The sequence below is a fragment of the Herpailurus yagouaroundi genome, unplaced genomic scaffold (assembly GCF_014898765.1).
Source record: "Herpailurus yagouaroundi ecotype Mexico unplaced genomic scaffold, PumYag 186, whole genome shotgun sequence".
Classification (NCBI taxonomy): Eukaryota; Metazoa; Chordata; class Mammalia; order Carnivora; family Felidae; genus Herpailurus; species Herpailurus yagouaroundi.
In genome coordinates, this window is record NW_024412417.1 from 38,011,248 (window position 1) to 38,026,405 (window position 15,158).

The 15,158-nt window shown below is 46.2% G+C and overlaps 1 protein-coding gene across 6 annotated transcripts in view; it reads right to left on the reverse strand.

Moving 5' to 3' along the window:
- The window catches only part of ASAP1 (ArfGAP with SH3 domain, ankyrin repeat and PH domain 1), a 314,485-nt gene that overhangs the window by 259,381 nt on the left and 39,946 nt on the right, over positions 1–15,158 (reverse strand). For all 6 annotated transcript variants that reach the window (XM_040494438.1, XM_040494435.1, XM_040494437.1 and 3 more), the window contains exon 2: positions 14,947–15,073. In XM_040494438.1, the coding sequence (XP_040350372.1) occupies positions 14,947–15,073 (127 nt within the window). The remainder of the gene's footprint in view (positions 1–14,946; positions 15,074–15,158) is intronic.

Genomic DNA, 15,158 nt, shown 5'->3' on the forward strand with positions numbered 1-15,158 from the left:
GCCACCAATCATGGAAACACCCTGGGCTTCACAAATTCCAGCTTCCCCACTGACCACACACCCGGGTCAAGTCACTGTATCTCTCTAGGCTCAATGTTCTCAACTGAAAAGATGAAGTTAATATTGTTTACTTTCCTGATGCTCTGAAGCTTCTATAAGATACCACGTGTAAATTACTCGGCAGGGAACCCAGCAAATTCTACCAGAGTAGACCTGGACTTGAGGAAGTCCACTCTATGCTGAAATCCCGCTGACAAAAATGCCCCTGAAAGCCACTTCTCTCAAGCCCCAGGGAGGGAGAGGCCCCACACGTTCAGAGGCAACCTCAGACTTAGGACCCGGCCTCTCTGAAACCTTTGGAACTGAGAAAACACCACCCCAGGAAAACATTCATGGTTGACTTCCCAGGTTAGCCCAGGAAAACTGCCTTAGGAACCCGTAAGGTACCAAATGCACATGAGAAAGTGATGCGGCTCCCTCGCCAAGGGCCGTCTCAACAACACTTGAAATACAACCTGCCTTTGGAAAAACCACGTGCCAGCTCTCAGAAAAGATGAGTTAACGTGGCTTTTGGCACCTTCTCCTCCTCTTGAGTCTCCTTCCCTCAGGCTGCTCTCAAAGCCCTAACCCCAAAGCCCCAGCAGGTTCACCTCACTTCTAGAAGAGCCCCTTCCCCCCCCCCCCCCCACTTCCCAGCCAAGTGTTATGCAGAAAACAACCCAATTAGCTCACAACCATGGGTGAATGATGTGGCAACAGCAGGTCTGCAAAAGATACTTACTAGTCCAAAAAAGTTTTTCAGCTGGAGCAAAGTTCCCTGGGGTTAGTAAAGGGAAGTCAAACTGTGGACGTGGCAAAGGAGACAGGAGACCTGTGGCTGGGCGGCAGCCTGGTCAGGAGCAGTCCGCTCTTCCACCCGTGCCCCTCTTTCCACGGTGAATGCTAGCTCTCTATTCCCGAACCCATGAACTCATTTCCGGGTAAGAGAGAATTTCGGCAGAGAGGCTGGACAGGGCAGAGAAGCCGCCACGAAGGGGCTGGCAGGCTGGCAAGGCAGAGCTGCCCCTTCCCCATGACACTGAGATGGCAGTGGCTCTCAGTCGGCCGCTCCTCTAAGCAGACAGCCTGCGAACACCCACACGGGCTATTTCTCTCCACTGCTCACGGTAACTTCTAGCACACCAACACACAGATGAGGGCAAGAGCACACCCCAAGCCCGACTGTCTCCTTCAGAGAAACGCTTAGGTCAAGGCCTCACTCAAAGCTGTCCCTGTGTGGAGAAAAGCTCTTTTACAGACTCTGCCCAGGCCTAAGGGTGTGACGTGACACAGACCACCTTCCGTGGGGAACGTGGCAGCACGACGACTGCTTCAGAAACTCACGAACAGGCCTGGCTTTGACCCAGCAGTTGTACTTCTAGGACTCTGTCAACACCCGTGCAGATAACGACAGACACATACAAATATTCACTGCTTTCTTTTCAACAGCGGGTCCTCTTTGAGGCAACTGCTGAGCCAACTGTTTAAAACACACAAACTCCTCATTTGGGGCAACTTAAGGGAAAGAGGGAAACAGCATTAATACAATGACACGCCTTAGCAAGTGTTATTGAAGACTTTTCAATGATACAGGAAAATGCTCATGACGTGTTCAATGAAAATTAGCTGGATATAGCTGAAATGATAGCAGCGGCCAAATCTAGGTGATGAGGTTACAGGTGACTTTTAAACTTTTATGCTTTCCCTAGTTTTCTACAAAGGGAATGCATTCCTTTTATTCTTCACTATGATAAAACTATTAGCAACAGAAGTGTGTCAACAACAGATTATAGCACATGTTAGATGACACGACAGAGATACAATCAACATTATCCAGACTACAGGAAGCTCTACAGGACAAACAACTCATTTCTGTAACAAAACATTGCAAGGGAAAAAAAGAGGGGTTACTCACAGATTAAAAGAAATTTTAAATATACACCAATTTCAACGTATACATTTCATTTGGATCTTGATTTGACCAAACTATTTAAAAGCGGGGGGGTGGGGGGGGAGTCACTTTGAATACTGAATATTTAATGATCTTGAGAAAATTATCTTTTTTGCAGATGTGATAATGGTAATGTGATTCTCCCCCTCAGCCTCCTACCCCTTATCTTTTAGGATACTTACAAATAAAACGTATCTAGGACTAATTTATTAACAGTTCGGGGGTGGGGGTAGAGATGAAAACACCGACCAAGAGCAGATCATGGTGAAACAGATAACAGCTACGAAGACAGTTATGTGGAGGTTCCCACCAGCCTCCCTACTTCTATACAGGTGTAAAAGTAAAAAACAAACAAACAAACTAAAACAGAAACAAAGTAAAAATCTACTTGAAGGACTGAGCTACTAAAGGGAAAAAAAAAAGAACTACAAAAGACATGTGTGTGTGTGCACTCAGGGGGGATCTAATAATCTAACAATGCAAATAATAAAATATATGGTTTTTATTCAAAAGGTATTAAGTTAAAAATTACTTAACAAAACATCTCTTACGATGTAAGTCTGTCTCCTTCAGAAACACAAGGCTGGTAACTGACCTCAGCCTCAGGATGCTTTTCCAGTCTTGTGACCACTGACAAATCATTTTAACTTTTTGAGCCTTAGTTTTCACCTGTCACAAATGAGGAAAAGGGGGTTTTGTTGCCTAACAAAGTGTTGCGTAGATGAAACGAGACAATACATAAGAAAGCATTTGGAAAATCGTTAAGAGTACAAAAATACTGGAGAGTAAACCCAAAGCACAACTGCTCATTAAATCATGATTCACTACTTGCCACTCATAAAGAAAAATCAGAGAGGTCAACTCTTTTTGAAAATACCAATTCTCTCATTAATCCCTCTGATACCACATCATGAATTGGCTGCCCCCTAGGAGGGATATAAATTACCTAAATTTAAACACCTCCCACTCACAGGAAACAAATACAGAGTGGAAAATGCTTTCCTTTTCCACTAGCAGAAGCGGGTCTTGTTTGTGTGTGTTTGTTTCCACGAAGAAAGTAAATGCCAACCTGACCCAATGCCATTCCCTCGCACTTCGCAGCTGAATCACAACAAAGTGAGGTTGGCTGGCAAAGAGAAGGTGAGAGCTATAGAGACCTACAGACTTAGGTTTGTCTCCTTGCTCCATCATGCACTAGTTGGACAACATGAAGGTTAAAAAGAATGCACGTAAGGTACCCAGTATAGAGCTGAGACTCGGAAAGTGGGAGCAATCTCTTACTGAAATCACTAACCCAGTGAAAGACTGAAGGTTGCAGACACCAAAATGACAGACCACGAACTCGGCTCAGCAACCAGATGTGCCATAAATACGTGGCACAACCTTCAGGAAATCTGGTAATGGAGGGTTTTTCCAATTGCTCTATGCAATCAGTAGGCATACAACTAAAGTACAGAGGTAGGCAGCAGTACTTGGAAAATCTTCACCAGATCTGCCCTCAACTATTATAAATTGAATGGTTTTAATATAATCTTACTTTAGTCAAATTTCTGAGTGCCAACTAAGTTAAAAAGGGGGGGGGGGCAGGGGATCCCTGGCCCCAAGGTACTTACAATGTACTAAAAGTAAAAACATGTATGAACCGAAGTACAAAATTTAGTTCATTAGCCAATCAACGACGAGATTGTCCTAAAATCAGTTTCCGGGAAAAAAATTCTATTTCTGTGGCCATCCAGTTGGTATTTACCATGTCAGGAAGTTCTTACTCAACTCTAACCTAAATATCTCCTGCTTCAGCTGACGCCTATTTCCTGACGGTTCTAGCTCATTAGCATTCCATTCACAACAGAAAGCATTTTTCTTAAGGATGAGTTGGAGGCAGAAAGAGCCTGGATTGGACTGACTCCTTTCTAAGCTCAGCTCATCAACTGTAAAATGGGGCAACAGCACCCACGCCCGCAGAGTCAGTGGAAGGATGAAACAGAGCAAGGTGATGCGTGTATGGTGTCCAGCACAGCACTGAGCACTGAGAAGCGGCTTCAAATGTAGTGTTCGCAGATTCTGAATTTGTTCAAACTCTTAAACACAAAATGCAGACACCTTGGGAGGGTACCGGCGTTATCTGACTTGGCACCATTTTATTTACTGGGAGGCAGTGCGTTCGCTTGCTCTGCTATGAAAAATATTACCATTATTAAAGCAACAGCAGCTGCTGGGCCAGCAGTGAACGCTTATTTTGATTTGCACTTTGTGGAAATAAGGAGTATCTAATTTTATGTAAGTGCTATTAATGTGAATAAACATTACAAAGAAAAGGAAACGGGCTTCATAAAAAAAAAAAAAAGATTAATGAAACATAAAGGAAGACTCCCCACATTTCAAAACAATGCAGATGCTCAAATTTTATCTTGTGTGTAACTGGTCAGTGAAGAAGCCACTTAATGGAAGGAAAGCTGTCAGCCGCATCAAACCTTTATGCAATTCTGTTACTTAACGCCGGGAGCAGGCCAATCAAACCAGAAAGTTTCCCCAACAGAACCTAGCTGCCCTGCGGTCTTACATCCATCCTGGGTATCTATGAAGGATTATTTTTTGAGCACCCATGTCATCACTGTGGATTTAACCAGCAATGCGGTGTTTCTTCTCTGCCCACACCCTGGGTGGAATGTTGGTCTTTCTTGACCACATCAGGAAAGCTACAACTAGGCAGCACAGTACTCTGACCACAGCCCTTCAAAATGTCCCGAATGAATACACTGCAGAAGGGTCAAGGGGAGGTGAGACTTGCAGAGGGAAGGGCAGAGAAGTAAACATCTTCCAAGTGCCACTGGGTGCCAGGCATGTAGCTGCCTTACCTTCCCCACTGGTTCTCTCCATAACCCTGTGAGGTACCGTGGTCCCCATTTTGCTCTCACGCCAATAAAGGACGAAGCCGTGGGGCTAAAAGATCCGGACCCTAGTCCAGACTTTGATGTGTGGTCTGGGCATACAGACCCTGTTCCCTTCTCTGAGGATCAGAGTCACACCGGGTCCTTGACGAAGGCCCGGGCTCAGGCCCACCAGGTTGCTCAGGTAACCCCAGCAACCTAGCCAAAGCCGACTGGACTAGTGTTGGTGTCCTGACCCAAGCTGGGCCAATCCAATCCTTCCTCGCAGACACGTGAATCAGGCACGATGACTCAGCTGACATAGGGGTGGGAGGCACTAGAGGGAGGGAGCAGGTAGGGCCAGGGCTGCTGTCCTCTGCCATTTGTCCTGAAGAAAATATCCACACTGCCTACCATTCTTGCCCCTCATGTCCAGGAAACAGCCCTAAAGCAGACCCTCATTTTGCTTGAACTAGCCGTATTTTGTTTTGTTGGGGGGAGGTGGAATCTGTCCCTTACAACAAAAGAGCCTAACTTCATCATCCACAGAAAAGAGGAATTGAACCACATGGTCTCTAAAGCCCTTTTCCAACTCTGTCAAGTTGATTTCATAATACAGTCATCAGGTCAGGTGCTATGCTGGGCACTGGGGACACGGCCATCCTTGCCCTCGCCCCTGAGCACAATGCTATGGAAACACAAGGTATCCAGGTTGTATTAATAATAAAAGGGCTTGGAAGAGCTTATACTCTTACCCACCCAGAGCACATGTGGCAGCGAAAGGGACGATCTAGCTTGACTTAGCCACCTCTGCTTTCTTTACTAGTTGGTACCAAAATGCAATTGTCTTTTGGGCTTCACCTCACTGGTGCATGAGGTTCTGGTTTTGTTTTTCCAGTTTCTGGGTGGCTACATTGGGCGCTCTTATCAAGGGGACATATATTCCAGTTCTCTGGGGAAAATTACACCATAGCCCCAGCATTAAAATTCAGTTCTTACGTAAGTGACCACAAACAGCATCACGACACAGCGTTGCTCAGAATGTGCTCTGAGCTGGAAGAGCCTACTGGAACTCTCAGATTCCATGAAGACCAAGTGGGGTCAAGTGCCTCCAGGACTGACCAAACCCCTGCCCCACAAATAATTAAAACTCATTTTACTGACACTGAAAAGAAGTTATGAGACACACAGAAATGTAAATTTGAGGCTAAGTCCTTTTCACTTTAAGGCGCCTGCCTCCAAACCAAAATAGAATTCCTTGTGGTCTCCGTGCTTCGGGCTGTAATCAGTAAAGCACACAACAGAGCTGCCACCAGGGCCAAGGCATAAATGCTTCCCCCAGCACCTCCCCACAAATGACCAAAATCAAATACTTGCTTTACTGTATAACAGAGAAAGTGGCTCATTACCCCAGAGTCCCAGCCCAAATCAAAGGGGGCAGCACGGTCATCACTTAGGTGCACCAATGGAGGGACACGGTGTGGGGGAGGGGGGGGGAATAGAACCAGCAGCGACAAAGGGAGCACAGATGGGGTGCCTGCACCAGCAGAGCCCACGGGGTGGGCCTGGGTCAGAGAAGGCAGCACCAGTCAGTGGTTCCCTTCAGACAAGCACCACCAAGAGCAGAGGACAGAGGAAAACTGAGCTGTCAGTCTGTTTCAGGTCAAACTGGCTTTGACCATGATCCCCAACAGTCACAGTGCTGGTGCTGCCCCAGTCCTCCTTCTGGCCTCATCTACACTTCCACCACCCAGGTCCCGGAAGGCACACGGCTGGCCCTGCCGTCTGACCTCTTCGTCCACCCTCCTGAAATGGGTCGACCACATCTTGTCCTCTCAGGTACACATTCAAGGGTCTAATCCAACAATAATAACCTACAACAGCAGGAGGATGGTAAGAACAATTATTTCTAGAGCACCTATCATGGCAGGCCCTGTTCTGAGCACTTTACATACACAGACTCACTGAGAGGTAGGTACTGTTCCCCAGGAGGAAACTAAGACACCGTAAGGTTCAGGAGCCTGCTGGACACGGACTATAAGAGAACAGGGCTGCAAGGAACCCAGGTAACGGAACGCAAGGGATGCCACTGGTGCAGAGTGGAGAGAACTCTGCCCACCTCCCTAGCAAGATATGCCTCTCACCTCCTTCCTCCCTGCCCTACAGAAGACTGACTAAATGGTCAGACCCTGACATCCATCAGGCCATATATTACCAGTAATGCAGTCACGTAAGGAGTGACTTGTCCTTGAACACTCAAAACAACGCCATTTATTCATCAAATGAGGAAACGGAGGCTCAGACGCAAAGTGGTCTCCACTGCATCACTTACTCATGTGGGAATGGCTAAGGCCAAGGTCTGGCTCTAGTCACCAAATGACTAGGTTACATAAATGGAAACCACCTCTCTGGCGGCTCCCCTGACTCACAGACATAAAGACAAAAGTCTGGATAATGCTGGAACATCCAGGACCAAAAAGCTTCTGATGAAAGTTGCTAAACCCAGCATCAGGGAGGGCTGCTGTGGCCTTACAGTGTATCTTGTGAGACCAAAATTTACACCAGCAGACTGGCTAGCAAGACAAGGTTTCTAAATTCAGGTTTACTCTCCACCCCTCTGACCTGGAAGCAAGGTCTAGAGACAGAGCCACCACCATGCACAAACAGCTTCCATAGCCCTTTTGGAAAGCACACTGCAAAGGGCCCGGGCTGGAAGGTGGGAGATCTGAATTCAAATCTCTGCTCAATTTCTTCCCATTTTAGGCTTCAGTCTCCACAGCGGGACTAAACTAGGCCTAAGTGGGTCCTCATCCCTCGCGAGCTTTCTCCAATGGGGTTACAAAACTCGAAGGTTCTTCTAGCAAACCAATCAACGGAATGAGATCATATTTTGCTTCACAATATTAGGAATCTCTAACAAGCAATCCAAGCACTGGTCAGCAGAAGATAATCAGTGCCACACCACTGAGCTGATATATTTCAGCCCAAATCAAAGATAGTTGGGGCGCCCAGGTGGCTTAGTCATTTGAGGATCTGACACTTGATTTCTGCTCAGGTCACGATCTTAGGGTCCATGGGTTTGAGACCTGCGTCGAGCTCAGCACTGACAACACAGAGCCTGCTTGGAATTCTCTGTCTCCCTCTCTCTGACCCTCCCTCCCCCATCTAAATAAATGAACTTAAAAAAAGTGGTTAAGGGGCGCCTGGGTGGCTCAGTCGGTTGGGTGACCAACTTCGGCTCAGGTCACGATCTCACGTTCCGTGAGTTCGAGCCCCACGTTGGGCTCTGGGCTGATGGCTCAGAGCCTGGAGCCTGCTTCCGGTTCTGTGTCTCCCTCTCTCTGCCCCTCCCCTGCTCATGCTCTGTCTCTCTCTGTCTCAAAATAAATAAACGTTAAAAAAAAAAAAAATTAAAAAAAAAAGTGGTTAAGATAGAAAAATTAAAAAAAAAAAAACAGTTGGCACGAGAGGTAGGCTGAACCACGTTATTAAGGCATCTATTAATTTTTCTGAAAAACTGCCAAGTGATTATTAGACTCCCATCACCACTTTCCTGGGCCCCTCAGAGATCAGGGTCCTAGGCTCGGAAGTCCCAGACTGGACTTGCTCCAAGCTCCATGACGCTCTCATGTCTAGTGTTTTGCAGCACCCAGCAAACAGGCAGGGCTACGGATGACCAAGAAGCCAGGGGCAGGCGGGCAGACTCCTACAGCAACCCCAACCAAGGGCAGCAGGTCTTTGGCTGGAGCTGTGGGCTGCTTGCAGGCAAAGACAAGGTAGTCAACAGATGCAGACCAAGTATTCCAGGGGGAGCTAGAAGCCACCGGGTCCTTTACGCTTCTGCTGAGTCAGAGGGGGTGCGACAGGTAGCCCCATCTCTACCTACAAATGGCAGAGATTTCCAGAGAGATCCAACAAGAGATCTTTGAAGAACAGAGAAAAGGAACAGTCTTTCCCTTTTTTCTTCTCTACCCCAAACCCTTTATCTCTGGCACTAGCTATCAAGTGGGAATAAAAATCGGTAGATGTCTTTTTTATGGGCTCTGAAAGACAAAAACCAAAACAAACCAACCAGCAAACAAGAGGCACAAAAGACAGTGAAGTACAGAAGAAACAAAGGCAGTGATCCTGCATTTGGAGCCCAAGTCTATCAATTACTACAAGTGTCACTTTGGTCAAGTAACTTACCTCACTGAGCCTTACTTTACTCATATGTAAAAGAATGATAAGGATGCTACCACAAAGGGGTTTTAGTAGACAGTACACATGGAAAATGTGTTTAAACTCTAAAGATGTACATGAAAGGCAAACAGCATTAGTTTGGAACACGTGGCTGACAGTTTGAGCCTTATTTTAGAAAAAGCACGAGTTCTGGTACATAAAGCAAGTTTTGGGCTCTCTTGGCTTCTGCAAGAAAATAAATGTATTCCTTGCTCACTGACCTTTGCTGCTTATGTCCAAAGAAAACTCACCCTCAGTACCCCTGAACAGGATCAGAAGGCTGGACCACAGAGCCCGGAATTTTGTGTAAGATAGCAACATCAAGAGAAGATTAACTCAGTTTTTGTGGTTTTATCCTCAAGAGATCAGAAAGAAAAAAAAAGCATATAATATATGTATTATACATATATGTATGTATATATATGTATGTATAATATTTATATAAATCATACAAATATATATTATATACATACACATATATACATATATTTTTTTAACCTCAATCAATGCACAGGACCAACCCTGATTTTATCTAAACCCTGCCTGAGATTTACCTTTCTTTAAGACCACAACCAACTTGGGGCACCTGGGTGGCTCAGTTGGTTAAGCGTCCAACTTCGGCTCAGGTCATGATCTCACAGCTTATGAGTTCAAGCCCCGCTGTGCTGACAGCTCAGAGCCTGGAGCCTGCCTCAGATTCTGTGTCTCCCTCTCTCTCTGCTCCTCCCCTGCTCATGCTCTGTCTCTGTCTCAAAAATAAATAAACATTAAAAAAAAAAAATTAAAAAAAAAAAAAAACCACAACCAACTTTAGCAGCTGCTGTATAAACTAACACTTGATGCTAAGTTTATCGGCTTTCAAAATTTAAGAGAAGTAAAGCAACTTGATTCTAGCACTTGGAGCTGATGAATAAGGTCAGACTTCAAGCCCTGGCCACAGAGGCCCTATGTGTGAGACCCCACGGATAACACTGGAGGACCTAAAAGCATTTATCAAAGACTAGTGACCTCTCGTCATCCACAAAGCAGATGATGCCCAAATGAACACGGATAAAAAACCAAAACTTTCTTGGAGAGCAAAGAAACACACACAGATGACATCTGACTAGCACGCGAGGGGGTGCTACAGAAGCAGGATTTGTGCCCAAATCCACTACTTACTGTGTGTGCGCCCTTGGGCAAAAGAGTCACTGTTGGAAGATGGGGTCAATGATAACAGCAGGGCACATGTAAGCATTAAGTAATAGTATGCGTGGGGTTCCCACATAGTAGGAACGCTAACAACTGGTAACTACAGTCACTATGGAAGAAGCTTGGATAATGGATCTACGTTCCACACCTTCACTCATTTCTTCAAACATTTCTGTGGCTTCAGAAAGAACTAAACACATCTCGTGTGTTAAAACAAGCTAACTTCTAGTGCAAGACCCACATTTGTCAGGCCCCATAAGAAAACTTTTAGACTATGCACTTCATGAGGGCAGGGATGAGCACCTTAGTATCCCTAGGGCCTAAAACACACTGCTGGGCACCGGACAACCTGTGTACTGAATGGATGGTAATTTGAGTGATTCAGTTTGCATTGCTGGGGTGAACATCCTGTATCATTTCCCCCACCTGTGAACTGCCCCCTCCTACTCGATTAAGGATGACAACCTTATTTACCTCTTTCTCAAAGACCATTAGTTTCTCCATAACACAATCCAGACAACTCCAATATCTCAGCTAGACTGAGCAAAATGATTTGTGCTCCCCAGAAATGCTTTGAGTGAATGCTGTTCCCAGACTACGCCCAAAAAAGTTACCACATCTGAATCTGAAAAACCATACCCAAGTCTCTAAAAGCACAGGGGAAAAAAAAAAAAAAGTAATGTATTTAAGTATTACTATTAAGAACTCCCTGGAATGTGAACATGAAAAAAAACTAAGCCACTTAGGAACTTAGGCACCTCAGTTTCAGAAGATCAAAATCAGAAGGTACAATGAAAGTGAAGCCTCGTACATTCTCTACAAAGCCAATGAACTATATCTTTGCAGATATTTAGAACATCTATCTTATGTCATAATTGTTTAAGGATTTCCTAACTCTATTTACTTACTAGCCATTTGACCTTGGGGACAAATCACTTCATCTCTCTAGGCCTTAATTTTCTTCTCTGTAAAATGGGACACAAGTGTCCCTCTTCCATAAAACTCAAATGAGGCTCAAAAGTTCAATAAATGGGCAGAACATGTCCCCTCCATCATCACAAAAGATAAAGTGCTGCCCCAATACTAAATAACCAAGAGGACCTTCATTTATCATGTCGAATCTCCCTTTCACCAAGCACTAAGTATTGACCAGTCTAAGCCTTTAAATGGAGAGCGTCTCTTATTGTCTCCCCCCTCAGTGGTCCTGGAATGCCGGCTTCCCTTCCTTTCTCGGCAAAACTGTCTTCTCCTAGTAATTTACTCATAATTTCCAAATGGTCACGAGTAAAATGGCACACGTCACTGTGCTCTGCTGAATAAGCAAAACACTGTCTTTTTGCCTGGAAAACACTCAGACATCAGGATGAAACCCGGGCAGCTAATCCATGCCTGCCTCCCAAAGGTTTTGTGTTCCGTTAACTCCCACAGTCAAGTGGGACCCTTTGCCCCCCAAAGGTGAGGGAGCAACCTCTTCGCCTCTTTTCACTACGCATTTCTGACCCATTTCCTAGAGGGCTCATCACAGAGAGATTTAAATAAAAGCACCAATATCTGTACAGCCCAGCACAGGCTTTGCCAACAGGACATACCAAAAGGGGGAATGTGGGCTAATTTAGGGTTCCAAGCTTAGGGAGCTATAGTTTTTTAGTTGAGACTTCTGTAGGTTGATTAGAAACCTAAAGAGAAAAAAAAAAAAAATTTGTAAACAAACAGGAAGGCATTTAAGAACTAGAACATTTTTAAAAAAGAATTCCAAACTGCCCAAATCAATTCTATTCCTAAGTTTCCACATCACCAAAAAAGTACCCAAAAGTCCTATTCCTAAGAATAACCACAAAGGAACACAAACAGCACTCTTAAAGTTTCCAACTATCTCACTTTGAAGCATACGTCAACAAGATTTTGTGGTTTGCCCCCAAAACTTTCTCTTACATTTTCAGAGTAATAGCCTTATGCCCCATATTTTTTAAGAACTGAATTCTGATCCTTTAAAGACATTTGCAATAATATGTCCCTTGCTTATATGCAAACTTAGGGGAAAAAATAAAAATTCAACTGTGCTGCTTATCAGTAAGAAACTAATACCAGGTATATTTCACATTTATGCAAACGGCAGTTCCTCACGAGTCCCACTTCATGACATGTGATTCAAGAGTTAAAAGACGCAGATGGGGGCAATGACTTCTTGACCAGCACCATAGTGAAGTTCGGCAAAAGAATTACAAAACGATTGTGGCATTCTGACTGAAACATTTACTGTCATATTTTTGAGAACGTGGGTATTACCAGCGTACTCTCACATGACACTTTTGAACTTCTAGCCTGATTCGGATTCCTTCTGAAATGCATGGTGACCGCATTTGTATTATGATTAGATCTATTTTTCTACCTGACCTTGCAGAACAGTATTCGTTAAAAAAAAAAAAAAAAAGTGTTTGTTGTATTCACTTTTTTTTTTTTTTTTCAACCTTTATTTATTTTTGGGACAGAGAGAGACAGAGCATGAACGGGGGAAGGGCAGAGAGAGAGGGAGACACAGAATCGGAAACAGGCTCCAGGCTCCGAGCCATCAGCCCAGAGCCTGACGCGGGGCTCGAACTCCCAGACCGGGAGATCGTGACCCGGCTGAAGTTGGACGCTTAACCGACTGCGCCACCCAGGCGCCCCTGTATTCACTTTTAAACATAGTTACCTTACCTCACACTAACATCAAGAGCAGCTGCATATAATTCACATTAACCCTATCCTCTATTGATGCAACATACATGGGTACACCCCCCCAAACAGCATTGTCAACTACTTCCCTTATCACACCCCACACAAACAGAATACAGTAACACTATCTGAATGTGCAGAAATGGAAACTTAAAATAACTCACTGCTCTATTAGAAGACACTGAAAAATTTATCTAGAAGGAAAATAACCACTCAGTCTGATCGATGTCCCATCCTTCAGAAGGCATAAAGGATGCAAAATGCCCCTGTATCAGCATGTTCCAATTTATCACAATTAAATGAAGGACAGACCCATCATGGGGTTGAATGCCCTGCAACTCTGTTTATTCCCAGACACTAGACGTCAGGCTAGTGCAACAGACTGCTGACAAGTCACAAAGCCAAAAAAAAAAAAAAAAGTAAAATCCATTTACCTCTGTCTAGCTTTCAAACAAACTTAGGTAGGTGGTATTATTTCTCCCATTAAATTTCAAAATTCAGTTCAATGACCCAACATTCACTTCACAGAGAACTCTAGAAGCATCCTTCACTGGCATCAAACGTTCAGACTAACTCACTGCACCAGGCAGGCACGAGAGGACCCAGCACGGAAAGAAATCTCTTTCCTTCTAAAATTTAGGACCTTGTGCTTCAGAGCGCCAGTTCTGAACTTAACCTGGCCTTTTCAAAGTAGCAAACCTTTTCAAAGTAGCAAAGCCTGTACAAGGGCAGTTTGCCCACATTAGCCCAAGCTTCTAAATATGACAGAAGGGCTGGCTGTGGTAAGCTTATATCAGAGAGTTCCCCAAACCTCAAATAAACCAACCACAAGATAATCCACCCCAGGAAAACGATCTGCCTTCCTAGGTTCCCCCAATGCTGTCTTTTCCTGTTGAAATAGGCTTGGCTGGTTGGAGGGGAGTGGTGCTTTATGGCACTTGCAGATGGTGCAGAGTTCCAGGACAAATGTCCTATTTTTATTGAGGTTCAGAGGCTTCTGCGGCTCTTGGGCTTGCGGGTTCCTCCCTACCTACCCACTGTGCCCTATCACTCATTCACTTCAATTTTAAAGGAAATGGCTCTGTCCTTGGCCCTGCCCAGGACACCCACAATGCCTCCCTGGAGGGTCTAGATAAGCTGAGCTGTTCTTCTGCAGTCTCGGGGCCCCCCTTTCTCCCGTTCTGGCCAGCTCTTCCCGGCAGCCTCAGGTCTCCCTTCGCAGCTTATGAGTGCCCTGCGGGCAAGTCCTGCTGGCGCAGCAGCCTTGGCAAAACCAAACCCTCGGGTGAAGGGAGCCCGGTGGGGACCTGTCTGCACAGATCTCTCTTTCCACCCAGGGTTTAGGAGATTGAATGGGTTGGAATCCTGGGGTGGAGGCAATCTCAGCCTGAGTTTCCCCTCATTCCTTTGGGGTTTTTCCACCGGCCCTTGCCTGTGCAGCTAAGCCTGCCTGGCTGAGCCGTGCCCTGGACAGGGGCATCCACTGACCATCTCCCAGTCCCTCGCTGGTGACCTTGGCCACGTTGCTTGGCCTCCTTCTGCCCTCTTGCCTGACACCACCCACTTCGCGGGTTACGACAGGGTCAGAAGGATGCGGAAAGCGCCTAGCAGACTGTATGGCACCCATGAAGGATCCAAGACAGGGAGAGGACTTCCCTCTTCTTTTTTCTAGAGGTGTCAGGAGCTCGCTCAGTCCTCTCCCCACCTCCAGCCCCCTCCCATCTTCAGCCCCGAGGGGTGGGCGCCCCGAAAAATGGGGCAGGGGGCTGCACATCTTTAACTCCCCTCTTCACCTGGAGTGGGGGTGGGGGGGTTCCGGAGGGGGTGTGGCGGCTGCCCCGGCCCCCAACATCCCCTTCCTCCCTGCTCAGAAATCAAACCGATCCGACTGCGAGCGGGGCCAGCGAGGCTTCCCGGCCGGCGGGCCGGGGTCCCCGGTGGGGCGCGCCGGCCTCGACCTACCTCCTCCAGCAGCGTGACGGTGTTCCTGCAGTTGTGCAGCCGCGTGGTGAAGCTGGACGTGGTGGGCGAGTTGTAGTCCTCGGTGGTCTCGGCGATGAACTCGGAGACGGAGATCTGGTCCGGCATCCTGCCGGGGGGGCGAGACACAAGCGGGGGCGGGGAGTGAGTCACGGCGCAGGCTCCCGGGGCCGCGGGCCGCCCGGCGGCTCATG